This window comes from Sapajus apella, unplaced genomic scaffold (assembly GCF_009761245.1).
Source record: "Sapajus apella isolate SASKATOON/1434 unplaced genomic scaffold, GSC_monkey_1.0 scaffold21, whole genome shotgun sequence".
NCBI classification, from domain to species: domain Eukaryota; kingdom Metazoa; phylum Chordata; class Mammalia; order Primates; family Cebidae; genus Sapajus; species Sapajus apella.
In genome coordinates, this window is record NW_022436961.1 from 22595013 (window position 1) to 22614340 (window position 19328).

The 19328-nt window shown below is 42.3% G+C and overlaps 1 protein-coding gene across 1 annotated transcript in view; it reads left to right on the forward strand.

Moving 5' to 3' along the window:
* The first annotated feature begins 217 nt into the window (after window positions 1-217).
* The window catches only part of LPL (lipoprotein lipase), a 28499-nt gene continuing 9388 nt past the window's right edge, over window positions 218-19328 (forward strand). Inside the window, exons 1-6 of the mRNA XM_032288387.1 lie at window positions 218-982; window positions 9526-9686; window positions 12982-13161; window positions 14507-14618; window positions 15312-15545; window positions 17163-17405. Coding sequence (XP_032144278.1) covers window positions 895-982; window positions 9526-9686; window positions 12982-13161; window positions 14507-14618; window positions 15312-15545; window positions 17163-17405 — 1018 coding nt within the window. The 5' untranslated portion in view covers window positions 218-894. The remainder of the gene's footprint in view (window positions 983-9525; window positions 9687-12981; window positions 13162-14506; window positions 14619-15311; window positions 15546-17162; window positions 17406-19328) is intronic.

Sequence of the window (19328 nt, forward strand, 5' to 3'; positions counted from 1 at the left end):
CTTTCACTTATCATAACTCAGGATGGCTTTAGATTATTTGACCTCAATGTACTACCTCTGAACATAAAATATTATCCTTGCATTCCTTGATGAGTTTGAGGATTGAGAATAATTTGCATGAGGCAAAAATTAGAAACTAGTTAGAGCAAGTGGGCTTTTCTCCACCACATAAGCTGATCCATCTTGCCAATGTTAAAATACCAGATTGTACAAGCACAAGCTGGGACGCAATGTGAGTCCCTGCATCCCTACATTGACTTTGCGGGGGTGGGGGTGGAGGGGGGTGGGGGTGGAGTGCGGGGTGAGGGGGGACGACTGCAAGTGATAAACAGGACTCATCAAATGAGGGGTATATTAAAGTGTCGATCAAATGTAATTTAACAGCTATACTTTCCCTCCTTGGAAAACAGGTGATTGTTGAGTATTCAACATGAATCTAAATAAACCTTGCATTTGGTGCTTAGCCAGGGGGCCCCGGGAGAGTGGAACCCCTTAGGCTAAGCTAACAGGAGCCTAACAGAGCAAGTTTTTCCATCTGCCCTTTCCCCGTCTTCTCGTTGGCAGGGTTGATCCTCATTACCGTTTGCTCAAACGTTTGGAAATGAATTTAGGGCCCTCCCCCCAACTTATGGTTTTATAGCCAATAGGTGATGAGGTTTATTTGCATATTTCCAGTCACATAAGCAGCGCTGGCGTGAAAACAGTGTCAGACTCCATTCCCTCTCTTCCTCCTCTCCTCAAGGGAAAGCTGCCCACTTCTAGCTGCCCTGCCCTTTCCTTAAAGAGCGACTTGCCCAGCGCCAGACCGCGGCTCCAGCCCTCTCCCGCCCGTGGTTCAGCCCGTCCATCAGTCCGTCCGCGCCTTGCAGCTCCTCCAGAGGGACGCGCCCTGAGATGGAGAGCAAAACCCTGCTCCTGCTGGCCCTGGCCGTGTGGCTCCAGAGTCTGACCGCCTCCCGCGGAGGGGTGGGCGCCGCCGACCGTAAGTTTTGCATGCAATTTCCCCTCCACCTGCAGACCCGGCGGTGGCAGCTTTCTCCCGAACTGAGGATGGGACGGAGGAAGTTGGAAGGGGCTGCGACTGCACCCGGGGACTCTCCCAGCCTGGACACTCGCCCCGAAAGGGTCCATGGAGTGGGATCCAGGAGGGGCTGGAAGGGAATCTCCCCGCGATCGCGAAGCGGCGGCCCTCTGTTCCCGCTTTTTCTCTCCGGGGTTCCGGGTTTCCCCTTCCACTCTGGCTGGGACAGCGTCCCGGGCGCGCGGGCTCCGTTGGGGAGGTTCGGGGTGTGGGGGGCGGGACTGCGGAGGCAGGGAGTAAGGGCCCATCTGGCGGTGACCTGCAGTCACTTCCCTGCCGGAGGGGCCCTGGAATGAAAGGCGCGCGGGCCAAGGTGACCTCGGCTTGGCTGGGGCTGCGGCTCAGCCCTCGCCCCGGGACGCTAGAGCCGACAATGTCCCCTTCTGGGGAAGCCAGGGCGCGGGAGGCATTCCGGGCATCTGAGCCACTCGAGACACGCTCGCCCTCGGCGGGACCTCTAGCTCCGCTGTGGGAGTGGCAGTGGGTGTGCGGGTGGAGAAGGGACGTGTGGTGCGGAGTCCTGGGGACATGGCATCCAGTCCGCTATCTGGCGCCCGGGACTCTCTCCAGCTCCCAGGCTCGCACACCCCTCTTTTCTTAGTGCCCCAGCGAGGGGCTGACCCTCCCGAAAACGTGGCGCAGTGAATAGAAATCTGTGGCCGCCGACTCGGGGGCTGCCTAGTCTGCACTTGGCCACCCTTCCTGTCCTGGGGCTGAGGTCAACTCCGGGCTCTCCGCGGCGCGGCTGGGAGCACGTGGGGTTGCCGGGTGCCGTGGGCAGGCGGTTGTCACCGCCGCCAGGGTGCCGCCCTCTCGCAGGGGTCCAGGCGTTCGAGGCCAGACAGGAATGTCTCAGACCTGCCCGCAATGGAGGAAGCCTGTTTAATGCGAACCTTGATTCGGTTAACTTGTAACAGCAACACAGGCAGCAACTGAAGCCATTCATAACAAGGGCCAGTATTTGCTTTTTTCTTCCTTGCTGGAATTGCAATTAGGGCGGTGTCGCTTGGATGTGCTTTCAGGGGGCATGTACCCAGTGCTTCAAGTTTGATTGCCGCTGAACGTTTGTTTTATTTTGGCATTAAATGTTGTGAAACAACATTTTTGTTAGGTTAAAAAACAGTTGGCCAGGAACAACAGCTCGCTCATGTAGTCCGAGCACTCTGGGAGGCCGAGGCCCGAGGATAGTTTGAGGCCAGCAGTTTGAGAGCAGCCTGGGAAACATAGGGAGACACCGTCTCTACAAAAATTAGCTGGGCGTGGTGGCATGCGCCTGTGATCCCAGCTAGTCAGCAGGCTGAGGGGAGACGATCACTTGAGCCTCAGAGCTCCAGGAGACTGCAGTGAGCTGCGATGGCCCCACTGCACTCCTTCCCGGGTGACAGGGATACCCTGTCTAAAACAAACAAAAAAAATGTGATTCCATCAAAGCAAAATTGGTTAAGACAAAAAAGTATCTTTTCTATTGGACCAATTTGAAAACACTGTAGAGTTGATGAGAAAGTCTTCAACATCTTATAAGGAGGTATGTTCCCCTTCATACTGCTTAGCACTGACAAGATGGTAGGAGCCAACTCCAAATTCTTATTTCAGAAAGCACACCGTAGAATAATGTTATTTTCATTGCAAAACAAGCATAGAAATATGTCGGCATATTCAAGTTTTTGCTAGGCTCCCTTAGAGGTTCAAGACCCTTAATTCTTGGGAGTCAGTGTCACCTCTGTGGCTTTAGCTTCCTCAATTCCGAAATGATGAGTTTGGATGAGGCCAATGTTCTCTGAGGCCACTGTAACTCTTAATTCTTTGATTTAAGTGGACACTTACGTGAGTAATTAGTTTAATTGAGCTTTAGCCAACACATGTTTTCCTGGCTGTAAATGCATTAAGGAAGGATTATTTCAAAGTAGACTTGAAACAGCTCCCTCTCATCCCTTCTACTTTCACTCTGCTCATCCTATATATCATGCCTCTCCCAACACTGCAAATTTGTGCCTCTTTCTCCTCCAGATGCATTCATCTAGGAAGGTAAGAATTTCAGGGTGAGAAAGACATCACCGTGGTAACAGTGATGCTGGTCCTGGTAACAGAGGGCAGCGCCTCCTCTGGGCTCTTGAGTTTACTTATTCATTCTGGATTCTTTCTGAGAAGAATGTGAGGATAAGAGGCACTGCCCTCAGGAACTTTGTCCTGGGAGCCACCACTCTCTCTGCCTGGCCCCAATTAGGAAGTGTGAAGAACTAAGGAAAAGAAGCATATGGTCAGTGCTTAGCAGCTACAGTTCTATTTGCCTGGCCTTTGTGAATTTCCAGGCTATCTTTTGAGTTGAACGTGATGGCAAAGGAAAGCAAAATAGCAGATGTCACCGGAGGAAAGCTCAGCGAGGGAGTGATTGATTAATAGCTGTGTTGAAAGGTGGGAGTCAGGTATGGGGGAAGAGTTGCAACGGAAAATTTTCACTTTCTTTCAGCAACTTATTTTTAACTCAGCTCTCTATTCTTGCTCTATTATGGAGGAAAAACCGGGTCATAGAGTTTACTGCCTTTCTTATGCCAGATTGTTCAAGAAACTGCCTTGCAACTTACAACATTTTGCTGCTAGTTTCTTCTGTGACCACCACAAAGGCTGCATTGACTTAAATATGAAGATTTTCTAGCCATCAAAATGATGCTGGGTGATGATTTTGGATCATAAAGTGTAAGGAAAATATTCAAGACATGAGTATCATTATTTTTTCAGGTCTGGATGAAGAGACAATTTGGATTTGCTCATAATGTAAATTCCAACTTTTATGGCAATATAAACAGCAAAAACACTCATCAGTGTAAAGTTTTGGGAGCATTTATCCATTTAATGAATTTGTCACCACAGTGAACAAATATAGCCTTTTTTATTAACAGAGGCTTTCTAACCTGGGAGTAGAGTCTTTGTCACAGTGCTTTTGTCACACTCTGCCTTTGCAAAAGTTGAAGGCTCCGTTAGTTTCTGAAGGAGTAATAGGATAGGTTTCCAACCTACTCAGAGGCTAAGAGTTTGAAATTTACTCTGAACGATGTCTGTTTATTAGACTGCATAACTGCACTTTGCTGTCTTGTGGCCATTTTGAGATTGTGTGCATTGACGCCGTTTGGGTACCCAACAAAAATTACTTCGTATACATATCTACTATAAAGGAATGGATTATCTTACTTAGGTGATGTAAATTCTGCTGGAAGTGAGCCTATTAAACTTGTGTCAATTCACTCTTTTTGCTCGTCCCAGTCTGTGCTCTCAGAATGATCAAATGCTATCTAAGTAGTTTGGTGATTTTGACTTTTTGAATGAATAAAAGAAAATGTCTCCCATCATTATTTGACAGAACAGAACAAAGGTGACCCAGGTGGCGTGGCCACCCTTTGTCTAATCCAGCCACAGTATTCAAGTACTCAGTACCCTTTTCTGTGTGTGCTCATCCGTGTTTTCACAAATGTTGAAGTCTTTCTATGCACTCAGGTAGTGGTAATGCCATTCTGGCTTGGATTAATATGAGTGTAGTGCAGAAGTTTAGAGAAGCTTTTAAGTAGCATGAAAAGTCAGATGCTTCTGGAAGGATGGTGTTGAATGAAGGTCAATGGATCTGCATTTAGATATCAACAGCCCTTCATTTGAGATATAGCTATCATGACATCAACGATGTACTTTTGAAAAAATGTGGTTGCAGAATTAATTATGGTGAACAATAGTGTGGGTGTTAGCACTTATATTTTAACTAAAAAGAAGAGCGCCCCAGTCTTTATCCAGGCTTCCCTCCAATAAAACAATTGTTAGCAAAGTAATCATGGACTTTCATTGTGTGAGTTTGAGGCAACTGGAAGTTTCCAGTTGCCATCTTCAGCAACAAGAAGAAAGTAGTCTCAGATTAACCATGTAAACATTTTGTATTTCACTTTAAAAATCTTAACTTAAATATGCCGACGTGATGACACTCAACCAAATTATTCCATTAACCAGTCCACAAGATCCCATAGAATAATGATGGCTTACACTTGTTCACACTTGATGGTCTACTTCAACTGGGCAATTTTAACACACATCTGTGAACCTATTCTTTTTGTTTGTTTTGTTTTGTTTTTGTTTTTGTTTTTGTTTGAGACGGATTTTCACTCTTGTTACCCAGACTAGAGTGCAATGGCGCGATCTCGGCTCACCGCAACCTCCGCCTCCTGGGTTCAGGCAATTATCCTGCCTCAGCCTCCTGAGAAGCTGGGATTACAGGCACGCGCCACCATGCCCAGCTAATTTTTTGTAGTTTTAGTAGAGACGGAGTTTCACCATGTTGACCAGGATGGTCTTGATCTCTTGACCTCGTGATCCACCCGCCTCGGCCTCCCAAAGTGCTGGGATTACAGGCGTGAGCCACCGCGCCCGGCCCGGAACCTATTCTTTAACCCGTCTCTTCAGTAGTGTGGAAGGTTAGCCCTAATACTGAAGAAAATTCAGTGTAAAATTCAGGTGATACATACAGGATTATTTTTTACTATTCCAATAATAAAACATGTTTTATAAAAAGTAAACCTGCTGGTTTGATAAAGCATTGTTAAATTGGAATATCTGAACAGACTAATGAATTCAGTGTGATCATGATAGTGATGTTTTTCTTCACCAAATCGATCAAGTAATTCAGTTTGTTCTTTGATATCCTACAGACACTGCCTGAGTCAGTAACTATGACCATCAGTCTCAAAGAGCAAATGAATTACTGAGGAAGCTCTATAGGAGTGAGAGAAAAGGGGAGAGAGAGAGAGAAAGGGGTGGGGAGATAAAGGGACAGTAGAAATTCCAAAGATAATTGCATTATCATTGAGCTCTTGTACCTCATGTCATTGCATAAATGTTAATCTTACTCATGTGATAACTTTGATCTGCCTTTAGAGCACCATCTGTTGCTTTCCTGACATGCTCAGTGCTTCCCTCTTTCTAGCAACAAGAATTCACACTCTTCCCCTCTATACATTTATCTTTCTCTATGTGCTTTAACTTCTCAACATAATTTTCTTTCTGTGTGTTATTATGTATATTAGAATAAATTGTCTTTGTTTACACACTCAGATTTGTAGTTATTTAGGAATTTAGGAATAAAGATTACATAGTCAGGAAAGGCATAATTTATAAATTGAATATTAACCAAAACTTTCCCTGAAATGCTTAATATGGACGTTTCTGATGGGCCTGATTGGCAAGTTGTACAGAGATACTAAGTTAAATTCAAGATGGAAGTCCTTCCCTTCCGTTCTTCCTTCCCTCCCTCCCTCTCTCCCCACCTACTGTACTCCTTCTCTTTCTCAATTCTAAGGTGGCCTTAATTTCTAAGGGACACAGTAAGACAGTCTAGTTGGGTGAGTGCAGTAACTAATATTATTTCCATGTGTGGAAAATAATAGTTACCTTAGTAACAGTTGCATCATATCAGTTCATCTGCCACCCAATAGCAATCACAGTGTGCACTGAGACAACTAAATATACTGATTGCCCTGCAGCCAGGGTCCATCTTCCCACCCATCTCTACATGGTCTAAGTCAGTTGCCAGAGAGCTGACTGAGGTTTGGGAAGCACATTCATCTTTAGGACACCGAGACATCCTCGACGGGTTGCAGACACAGGTAGTGTGAAAATGATCAGAACATACAAGAGAAGGAAAGTTTGACTAAGTGCCAGTAAGATTTATGATTTCATATCTGACATAGAATTGAAACCATCTCATAGCTCATAGAGTGGCACTATTTTCCTGTCAAATTCAAATCATTTCCTTTAAAAATGAAATCATAGTCTCCAAATACAAATTTCCTAGAGAATGTGTAAATTTCATATTTTTCTTTACATGCTCTGGACCCAACAGAGGGAAATTGGAGCTGTCAGTGAGCCATACATGCAATCTGCTATAGGATCTATGGATTGAATAGACTTTTTTTCATGGAACTATACAAAGGCAGTCTTAGTCATTTCAAAGAAAATTTGTGGTCATTTCAAAACCACCAGCAATTCCAGGGACACCAAATTGCATAATTGTAGGGGAAAGTGGACTAAAAGTGAATGGCAGCCTCTGGGCTATACCAAGCAATAGTCTTAAAATATCAGTTTGGCAAATAGGTGGTAAGCTAGATTTGTCTGCCAGGTTGTTCAGATCATCTCTGCTGTAAAAAGATTGATAATCAGATATGTTAAAATAAGACTAGAGAGGAGGTATGAGCTATTTAAGGTGGAAAGATGTGGGAGAGGGTAAAATTAACTTAGTTTTAAATTTTCTGAAGCACTTTTTAACAGGAAAAGTTCTTGGGCACTAAAAGCAGAATTATATTAAGAGTACTCAATACTCTTTTCCATTATTGGAGAAATAGTAAAGGTACCAGAGTGCTTTCTGGTTGGGAAGGAAGAAGATGACCAACATCTTCAAACAAAGATGAGAAATAGAGCATATTCTTGGTGAATGGATTCACGTGCAGTTTTACTATACGCAAATAAAAAGAGCTTTAAAGATCAGTAGTTTAGCACAGATTCTTGTTTGAATAAATTATCTTAGAGTGTTTACCCATTGTAACAAAACTCCTTTTCTCATAAATAGAATCATTATGAAATTGCTCCTACATTTTAGATGATGGAGGTTTGTGTGCACGTGTGTGTGTATGTGTGTGTAATCAACTCATTGTGTATTTCTTAAACCATAATACTGTTTAAGGAATTGTGGAAAATAATTACTCAAAAGGAAAATGTTGGCCAGTCCTCAGAAAATTAGATAAGGCTGATTCAAATGCCTGTACTTTCTCTGTTGTTACTATGACACTCTTATTTTTATTCTTGGCTTGACTTCTGCAGTTATTTTGAATTTATAGATTTTCACATTTTGAGTTGAAAAAAAAGAGCAAATTTAGATTAAGAAATGAGACATAGTCCTAGCAGCCTCATTAATCTGAAAGTTTTGAATGGCAAAACCTAAAATCTACAAGTTATTACCTTCTTATAGTAAATAGGTAGGTTTTATTTAATTTTTTTACTTTTTTACTTGAAAAGTAATTAAATGACTTCCCTTAATATAACTTCCCTTTGATTGTGCTCTGCTTTGTGAAGTCTGATTTTATTTGCAATATAATTTACTTCAACTATGCACTGTACCCCATGAAGATTTAGTAGCATTTATCAACATTGTCCATGGTTTCAAAAAGTAGGTTCTCTTTCTCTTCTCACCTAGTTTGGAATTAACTATGAAGAACCAAAGTGAACCCTTTCTACAACCAGCTTTGCTGTGGTTTTCAAGTTTTGCCTTTGTGTGGAAGATTGCAATGACATAGTGAGCAAAGAAATATTTGGGAAGAGAATTAACCATGGCTCATACCTAGCATGAATATTTCTGAACAACCTATTAAATGATTTCTTAGAACATTTTGAAGTATATCTTGCCATAGGGTTGGGAACAATTTCATACAAAAACTTCCGCATGCTTTCAATTTTCTTTAAAAAATGTTTTTAAAATTATTTTATTAATAATAGAGGCCAGGCCCGATGGCTCACACCTGTAATCCCAGCACTTTAGGAGGCTGAGGTGGGCAAATCACTTAAGGCCAGGAGTTCAAAACCAGCCTGGCCAACATTGTGAAACCTCATCTCTACTAAAAACAAAAAAATTAGCTGGGCCCGGTGGCTCATACCTATAATCTCAGCACTTTAGTGGGCCAAGGCAGGTGGATCACTTTAGGCCAGGAGATAGAGACCATCCTGGGCAACATGGCAAAACTTCGTCTCTACAAGAAATACAAATTAGCCTGGTGTGGTAACACACATCCGTGATCCCAGCTACTCAGGAAGCTGAGGTGGGAGGATCACTTAAGGGTGAGGCTGCAGTGAGCCAAGATCACATCACTGCACTCCTTTGGCCTGGGCCAGAGAATGAGACTCTGTTTCAAAACAACAACTACAACAACAAAAAACCGCAAATAGTAGAACTATATCACACAAGATCCATGCATGAGGTGATATTCTCTAGGAAAGCAAGTTTCAAAGTAGACCTCAGAGGCCTGGTTCTGGTCCTCACTCTGCCACTAATAGTAGGATAACCTCAGCCAAGTCACTTAAATTCACATCTTGAGAGAAGATTGAATTAACTAAGGAATCTCCAAATAGCAGTTCACATACTTGAAATCATGAACGTACACACACACACCCTGACTGAGGAAAGCTACAGGAGAGGCTGGAAGACTTGTGAAAATCTTGGCTCAGAGTTAAGGCTGTCTCTCTGTCAACTTTGATCAATGCTGGAGGATCTGTTGTTCTCTTGAAATCCACATTTGTTTTTGGAAAAAATTTCAGAAACAAAAATAGCATCAGTGGTGGTTGCCTGTGAACCTAAAACATACCATTCCAACAAATAAAACCAAGCAACTCTCCAGTTAACCTTATGTCCAATTTTTTCTTCACAGACAGAAGAGATTTTATAGACATTGAAAGTAAATTTGCCCTAAGGACCCCTGAAGACACAGCTGAGGACACTTGCCACCTCATTCCTGGAGTAGCAGAGTCTGTGGCTACCTGCCACTTCAATCACAGCAGCAAAACCTTCATGGTGATCCACGGCTGGACGGTAAGGGAGGCTCTTTGGGGAAGACTGGATTGGGGTTGACCAGGTATCCTGATGGGTCTGTCCTAGTTGTTGGGGACCCAGTGATGGGTCCACACCCCATATCTCTCATGGCTCTCCTTTACATTTGAATACGGCTCTGGCACAGGTGGGATCTGAAGCCACAGGTTCATGAGAACTCCCCCTAGGCAGTGCCAGCCTTCATTGTAACACTGTACCTGGTTGGTGCCCTTGAGCCAGAGCTTCCTGGGAGGTGGGAAAAACATGCTGCCCAGCCATAGAGCAGAAGATAGGTGATTGCTGTGGGGAACTGGTGGAATCCTGGCATGATCCTGCATCATCCAGCACTTTGCCAGGAGAACCATTCTAAAGGAGACAGTCTGGAAGAGTGAGGAGAGGGCTGGAGTGGAGTGAGGAAGTATGGGGTCTGTGCTGGCTTTGCCATTCTCCAGCTCTGTGCAGTGGGTCAAGTCACTTGTCATCTCTGGGCCTCCATTTACTGATCCATAAAGCAGAGGCTGAACTAGATATACCTAAGGACACTCTATTTCCAGAATTTTCCAGGTGGAAACTTTAGGGAGCTTTCCTAGAAATTAAACAAAAAGAGCTGGGCAGGGAACTGACATGCCAGATGATTACAAAAAGTGAAAGTGTGATTAAATTTACTTTTTAAAAATATTGATAAAAGTCCCCTCTCTAAAGTCACATAGTCACTTTACATTATGTAGTCCTTGCTTAGTTTGTTTTAAAATTTTTCAATCCCGAGTAGATTGTGTCATTTTTTAAAAGGATTTATGTAAAATGGATTTCTAAAGATACATTATCTATCCATTATGTCAGAGCTTGTGAATATTATAATACTAATTTCTAGTGAGAAGAACTAGCTAAAAATAACATTCATCTAGTCCACATTTCTTTCCCTACATAATTTAAATGCCTTTGTTGCTGACTGAAGAGGAAAATTGCCATAATTTTTATAGACGTGAAGACTGCTACTAACAGAATTCATACCGATGTTTAATAAAATATATCTATTTACTAGTGTTAACATAATAAATTCAATATTTTATGATAAAAGCTCAAATTCCTAAACATAAGTCCTTTTATACTTTAATAAGTGTAAGTAGGAAAAAAAAATTTTTTTTGTTGAGATGGAGTCTCACTTTGTTGCCCAGTCTGGAGTGCAGTGGCCGATCTTGGCTCACCGCAATCTTTGCCTCCCAGGTTCAAGCGATTCTCCTGCCTTAGCCTCCCAAGTAGCTGGGACTACAGGTGCCTGCCACCACACCTGGCTAATTTTGTATTTTTAGTAGAAGTGGAGTTTCACCCTGTTGGCCAGGCTGGTCTTGAACTCCTGACCTCAAATGATCCACCCACCTCGGCCTCCCAAAGTGTTGGGATTATAGGCATGAGCCACTGTGTCTGGCCCAGAAAAAGCAATCTGTAGGGGCACTTTGGTTACATACAGAACTTGGCTTTGAATACTTTTCAAAAAATTTGAGCTTAATAAACACATTTATACAACAGAAATAAACTGAATATCTCAGACATCTCAATCTTATCCCTGAGAGACTTGGGAAGCTGTAGAAAAACATGTTTCTTTTTTATGCTAAGATGACATGACCAACCCAATATCAACAGATGGTGCCACTTCCAATCATTGGTCCTACAGCCCCACTAAACCCACCTGCATCTTTCATGTCCTGCATCCTGACATTTTGAGTGCCTGAGCCCAGAGACTGGTGTCTGGCTGTGGGACTGAGTTGAGTCTGTACAAGAACTAAGCCAGCCACGCTGATCTTGGCTTATCTCAGTGAACTCACTGGCAGGGTCAGGTGACCCACCTGGTACAGGTGGCAGGGAAGGCTTCAGTTCAACTGCGTGTCTGAAAACCAAAGATTTAAAACATAGTAATTACTGAACCTCGGAAGAAAAGCTCAGACTGAAAGGATTTAGAAAATAAGATCCTTTTTGAGTTGAAGAAGGTGAGTACTTAGATTTTTCACTCACTTTGTTTGGAGTTATTCCATCAGTATTTTATGTTCATCAGAAATAAAGGATTCAATTAGTTGGTGTGCAGTTAATAAAAGTGTCAGCTGCTGTAGGAGCAAGTTGGATGGCCAGCCCTTTTAGATTGCTTAATTTAGAAACACTGAGCTGGGCACGGTGGCTCATGCCTATAATCCCAGCACTTTGGGAGGCCAAGGCAGGCAGATCACTGGAGGTCAGGAGTTCAAGACCAGCCTGGCCAACATGGTGAAACCCCATCTCTACTTAAAAAAAAAAATGCAAGAAAATTAGCCAGGTGTGGTGATATATGCATAGTAGTCCCAGCTACTCAGGAGGTGGAGGCAGGATAATCACTTGAACCAAGGAGGAGGAGGTTGCAGTGAGCTGAGATTGTGCCATTGCACTCTACCCTGAGTGAGACAGTGAGACTCTGACTCAAAAAAAAAAAAAAAAAAAAAAAAAAGAAAGAGAAAAAGAAAGAAATGCTGGTAATACAGAAAAACTTATAATGGGACCTAGAGTAAACCAAGATTTTCTTTCTTTTTCTGAAAAAGGTTGCTTGGGGACTCAAGGGCACAGACTAAGGGAGATAAGGAGGCTCTCTAGTTGTGTCATTAGAGACCCGAAAGAACTCTTAGCATGCAGCATGCATGTGATACGTTCCAACCTGTTGCTTAGGCACAGCTATCCTGGAGCTTTGCCACCTGCTAGGATGTCACTGGCTTTAAGTACAGGGTTCCCATTGTGAAGTCGGAGACCCTGGCTAAAACAGGGAGCCATGAACATTATATTCTGAAGAAATGACATCTTATCTTGATCCTGAAAGTCAACTACAAAGGGTGCCCAACACCCCAACCTTGAGGAGACGAGTGAGATAGGTAGGGAGGAGAAGGTGAGTGGGATAGGACCGATTCCTCAGGATTCTGTTCCCAGGCAGGAGCTCCTGCTAGTTTCCTCAAAGACCCATTTTGCATTCAGACCGATCTTTCCTTCTAATAGTATAAATGATCAAAAGTTTACTGAATGTCCAAAATATACTTTTAAAATGGAAAGCATGATGAACTCCAATCTGCTGTTCCTCAACTCAACACATCCCTTCCTGCTATAGCTAGATCTGCTTTGGAAGGGACAGACCTGTCTCTGAACACTCTTTCAGTATTTGATTTTTCTCTCTGTGCCAGTAGACTTCCAAGTTTGTTTTTTCCATCTCATGCAGGTGTATTAGGCTGATGTATCTATGACAAGTGGTAGGTGGGTATTTTAAGAAAACCTGTGTCATCGTCTTCAGGTAACAGGAATGTATGAGAGTTGGGTGCCAAAACTTGTGGCTGCCCTATACAAGAGAGAACCAGACTCTAACGTCATTGTGGTGGACTGGCTGTCACGGGCTCAGCAACATTACCCAGTATCTGCAGGCTACACCAAGCTGGTGGGACAAGATGTGGCCAGGTTTATCAACTGGATGGAGGTAAGACTGGGAGAAGAAGACTTAGGTGTCCACAACAGTGTTGTTGACTGGAGCCAGACAAATGACTGTTCTTTCTTCCTTTTCTCTTAGATATAAATATTTTCTAGGGGCAGTTCAAAACTTCAGAATGAGCATGGGTATTATTTTATAGTCAAAAGCACCATTTTGATAAGAACAGACTATAAGGCCAATAAAGAGTGCTGCCCTGCTCTATCATTTGATAGTTTCATAGTGAATAGATCTGCTGAGAGCAAGAACTAAGTGGGCCCAATAGACAAAAGCTTGTGATTTCAGGACAGAGGAAAGATGGTATGTCCTGCCAAATCCTTCCCCACCAGTTGGCTGGCCTGTGGACATTTTATCCTCACCTTGATATACCAGTATCTTTCATGAAAACATTATCAGTATTTATTCTTTAGTGTGAAATAAGGATGAATATTTTTGTTGAGCTTTAGAAAGTGATATAATTGAGCTAGGAAGATGCTGGAAGGGAAGGTGCATAGGATAGAAGGGAACTGAGGTCTGGGGTTCTGACTTAGCTGCAAGAAACCCACTTTTTCAGACCATCCCCTAAAAAGTACCTCTGAAAAGCACGTTGGGGTTGGAAAGAAGCTAATACTCTGACAGAGGCAAATTATTTTAACCAGGTAGTTGGAAGTAAAAATAAGCTGTTAGACTGACCATCAAAGGACAAAAGTTATTTTCTTAGTTCTTTTGCTGACCAGGCAAATGAACGTGGGCAAATGGGATCACCTTTCTGGGGCTCAGGCTTCTCACCAGTTGAATGAGGAGCTGGACCATGTGTCTCTGATCCCTTCTACTATAATGTTTCCTGAGTCTATCATTGCTTGGCTAACCTTCAATGATAAAGTGATACAGGTATTTAGTAGGGAATAATGGGAAAATACATGCGCATATACTACATATACAAACATATACACATAAATATATGCATATACATGCATACACATGTGTATATGTGTATATGTTTGTACATAGAGTATATGGTTATACATGCAAATACATATACAAATATGTATAGATATACTATATAATAAATAATACTATTTCAGACGCTTGGAAAAACTTTGTAATTTAAACCTGTTATTAAAGAAAGAGAAAATCTATACTGGATTTGTTTATGCAAAAGTGAAAAAAAAGAAAAAAGGAGAAAATTGCAACACTAGGGAATATCTTCTTTCTTACCTGTAACACAAAATTAAAATAAGTAGAATGAGTTTTCAGTATTTCCTGTATTTTGAAAACAATATTTATATTCATTTTGTTTAAGTTTTGATTTTTGGCAGAACTATAAGAACCTTCGTTTTCTTTTTCTCTTCCAAAGGAGGAATTTAACTACCCTCTGGACAATGTCCATCTCTTGGGATACAGCCTTGGAGCTCATGCTGCTGGCATTGCAGGAAGCCTGACCAATAAGAAAGTCAACAGAATTACTGGTAATTAAGCAATTTCATTGGTCTTATCATAAGAGTGGAGAAGACTGTCTGTCATCCTGAGAGAGAATCAGAACAAATTTTCTTAAATCCCCACACATGTGTAGTGTTCTTCCAGTAGGTATGCCCAGCACTTGATTATCTCATTGTAGGGTTCTTTTTTACTGATAAGAAAACATACAGATGCTCTGACGGGCTTACCGTCCACTGGCAACAGCACAGAAATAAAGCAGAATTACACACAATGCCTGCAGATTTCTCTGGGAAGCATTTTTCCCCTCTCTCAGCTCTGTGTTTTAGTAGTGCAATGCACATCTGTACTAGGAGACAAGAAAACGGACCAATTTCAAAGGCCACTTGGAAAGAAACTATGCAAAGGTGTGGCATCCACACAGAGACAAATAACCCACTTCTGTTTATACATCTTCTCAACAGATTCAGAAATAATCCACAAAAGGAAATCCTGCCATCCTGAGTGAAAATCACTGTATAAGGCTAGTTTAAGAGACTCAAATTCATTTTAGAAGGAGCCAAGCCTCCTTTTATGACTCTGTAGTAATGTAAAGATCCAATGCCTACAGAATAGGAGCTAATAAGAATCTAAATAGCTGCCGGTGTCAAATGATGAGCAGTGACATGCTAATGTCATACGAATGGAGATGTAAAGATCTGTGGGCCTGTTTTTTCCCTTTTAAGGCCTCGATCCAGCTGGACCTAACTTTGAGTATGCAGAAGCCCCAAGTCGCCTTTCTCCTGATGATGCAGATTTTGTAGACGTCTTACATACATTCACTAGAGGGTCCCCTGGCCGAAGCATTGGAATCCAGAAACCAGTTGGACATGTTGACATTTACCCAAATGGAGGTACTTTTCAGCCAGGATGTAACATTGGAGAAGCTATTCGTGTGATTGCAGAGAGAGGCCTTGGAGGTAAGTATGATTTAGAAGAGAATTCAACTGAGTCTTATCCTTAATCCTTATTGACCCAATGTCCTCCTCAGTAGCTGCAAAGTATGTAGTTTTCATATGCACATTTGGACAAATTACGTTTCTGAAGAATTCTGCAGTGTTCAGCATGACTACCTTAGAGCCAGGCAAACAGCCATATATCTTTTATGTATTCTATTGTAGACTACATTGAGAAGTGCACTTACAGTAGCAAGAGAAAAAGGTGGGATTTAGACAGGAAAACTCCACTGACCTCAATAATGGCATCATAAAATGCTATCTGGCCACATGTTGTCATACTTTGAATGTAGTTGCAAAGCCAATGGAAGGATTTTAAAAGTTATTAAAATGGGAAGAGATGTTAATTAGTATAAATCTTCCAAAATTTTCAGAAGAAAACATAATTTAATATCAGCTTAGCATTTACTTTAATAATCATGTTAGCTTGTGTTAAATTTGTGATTTTTTTTTTTAAGATAGAGTCTTGTTCTATTGCCCAAGCTGGAGCACAGTGGCACAATCACAGTTCAGTGTGGTCTTGAACTTCTAGGCTCAAGCGATCATCCTGCCATAGCCTTCCAAGTATTTGGAACTAAGGCACGCACTACCATGACAGGCTAATGTTTTTATTTTTTGTAGAAAAATGGGTCTTGCTATGTTGCCCTGGCTGGTCTTAAACTCCTGGCCTCGAGTGATCCTCCTGTCTCAGCCTCCCAAAGTTCTGAGATTACAGATGTGAGCCACCATGCCCAGTTTATGATTTATTTTTAAGCCCTTTGCATACCTTATGGATATTGGGACCCCCCCTATGGTATTCTTGTTATTTTTGTGCACATGTTATAAATCTTAGAGCATAATGTTACTATTTTCAATTGTCTTCAAAACTTGTAAGAAATTTACTCTTAGGGCATTGCTGATTATTTCTATGGTTCATCTGATGTAAAAGAGGGTTAGTAGGGGCAGAATCCTCAATTATACACAATATCAATGATAGAATAAAATTCATTTAACAATTATGCCCTTAAGATGCGTTTTCTAGAAATACGGATTGTCCTTGACTTATAATTTTTCCAACTTTATGATTGGGCTGTAACCTCATTGTAAGTTGAGAAGCATGTATATGTATATATGATGGTTCAACTTAAAACTTTTTGACATTATGATGGGTTTGGGGGTATTAAGTGCATTTTGACTTACAGTATTTTTGGCTTATGATGAATTTATTGTAAGGTAAGGGGCATGTATATGTTTCTAGAAGCACCTAGAAGTGTTAGACACTTTCAATATAAGAGAAGGATGAGATAAATGAGGAAATCAACCTCTACCTTGGAGGCTTATTATGGCTTCATAAACATACTCATAAATGTAAGAAGCACAAAAGTCAAAAATTCCCCTGAACTTGCAACTTTCACTGTCTTGGAGGTGGGGAGGGCAGCTACCACCAAGAATACCTGCTGAAATAGGGCCTGCAATCATAAATGCACAGGACTATATCTTTGAGTCATTTTATCCTAATACCATATAACCTATTTTAGACACACCAAATGAAACATTCACTGTGGATTTCTGCAGAGATACAATCTTTGTGTCTTTACTCAGATGTGGACCAGCTAGTGAAGTGCTCCCATGAGCGTTCCATTCATCTCTTCATCGACTCCCTGCTGAATGAAGAAAATCCAAGTAAGGCCTACCGGTGCAGTTCCAAGGAAGCCTTTGAGAAAGGGCTCTGCCTGAGTTGTAGAAAGAACCGCTGCAACAATCTGGGCTATGAGATCAACAAAGTCAGAGCCAAAAGAAGCAGCAAAATGTACCTGAAGACCCGTTCTCAGATGCCCTACAAAGGTAGGCTGGAGATAAGGAAAGCAAGGAGTCCTATTTTTAACCTGCTCACCACATCACATGTACTGATTCTGTCCACCGGAACAGAGATACTGACTGATATTACTAAACCCTGAGCCCTCACTGGTGTTTCTGTTGATGAGGGGTTGCACTGATCATTTGACTGCGGCTCCTAATTCCCATTGCCAGCAAGGCCCCAGCGCCCAGCCTGGGATTCGCAGCCTTGCTCGCCTCCCTCCCCTGTAACTGTGGCCATTAGCATGGCTAGCCTACCAGCACGGTGCTCAGAGCTCATTTGGAACCATCCACCTGGGGTCAACAAACTATAACCCTTGAGGCAAACCCAGCCTACTTCCTGCTTTTTTAATAGTTTTTTTTAACTTTAAGTTCAGGGGTACATATGCAGGTTTGCTGAATAGGTATACTCGTGTCATGAGAGTTTGTTGTCCGGATTATTTCATCACCCAGATATTAAGCCTACTACCCATTAGTTATTTTTCCCAAAGCTCTACCTCCTCTCACCCTCTAGGAGGCCCCAGTGTCTGTTGTTACCCTCTACGTGCCCATGCAAACTTTTATTAGGACGCAGCCAGACACGTTCGTGACCATGTTGTCAAAGGCTGTTTTCCTGCCACCATAACAGAGTTGATAGCCCACAGAGCCTGAAATATTTGCTCCCTGGCCCTTTACAGAAAGTTCGTGACTTACATGAAGGCAAGAACCATGTGTCTTTTTATTTATTTATTTATTTTGAGATGAAGTCTGGCTCTGTCTCCCAGGCTGGAGTAGAGGGGCATGATCCTGGCTCACTACAGCCTCCACCTCCTAGGTTCAAGCGATTCTCCTGCCTCAGCCTCCTGAGTAGCTAGGACTACAGGCACATGCCACCACGCCTGGCTAATTTTTTGTATTTCTGTAGACCAGGGGTTTCACCATGCTGGCCAGGCTCATCTCGAGCTGCTGACCTCATGTGATCTGCCCTCCTTGGCCTCATCTGTCTTCTTCAATGTAACTATTCCTAGAAGGCAAGAATATCTCATGCCTTCTAAGATATTGCCATTTTGTCAAGAGTTTGTTTCACACTTGAATGTCAAGTTTGGCCTCTTGCTTACAGCCAAACCTAAAGAAATGGTGGAAAAATGGGAGAGGACGGCCTTAGTAGCTGTGGGGTTTTGTTGTATTTCTGTTTGATTTTTGCTTAGTATCTGGCTACTGTTTAATTATAAAAAGAGATGTCTCTAAACAAAGCAGAAAATGTTATCAGAAGTTCACAACTTTTATCGAAATTTTTTTTCACCTGGACAAGTCTAAAGCAGCATAAAAATATAGTTTGCTATATTCTAAACCGTCATCTTAAGAGATCTGTGTCTCGGCTTAAGAGAAAGTACATTTAATAGTAACACAAATAAGAAAAAAATCTGACCTAGGATAGTGGGATATAGAAGAAAAAAACATTCCAAGAACTCTTTTTCTTTCTTCAGTCTTACTCTGTTGCCCAGGCTAGAGTGCAGTGGCTCTATCTTGGCTCACTGCAACCTTTGCCTCCCAGGTTCAAGCAATTCTCTTGCCTTAGCCTCCTAAGTAGCTGGGATTATAGGCACCCGCCACCATGCCCAGCTAATTTTTTTTTTTTTTTAGTAGAAACGAGGCTTTACCATGTTGGCCAGGCTAGTCTCAAACTCCTGACCTTAGGTAATTCACCTGCCACTGCCTCCCAAAGTGCTGGGATTACAGGCATGAGCCACCATGCCTTGCCTCCAAGAACTCTTTTCCCCCCGTCATTGTGGTTGTATTTTAGCCCTGCTGCCATTCTTTTAATCTTTCCCCAGGCCCATTTGCCCAGGGTTTTTGGTAGAGACCAGAGGAGGAGCAGGGAGGAGATATAGAAGTTCAAGTACCCACTTCCAGAGGCTGTCCCTAGTATAG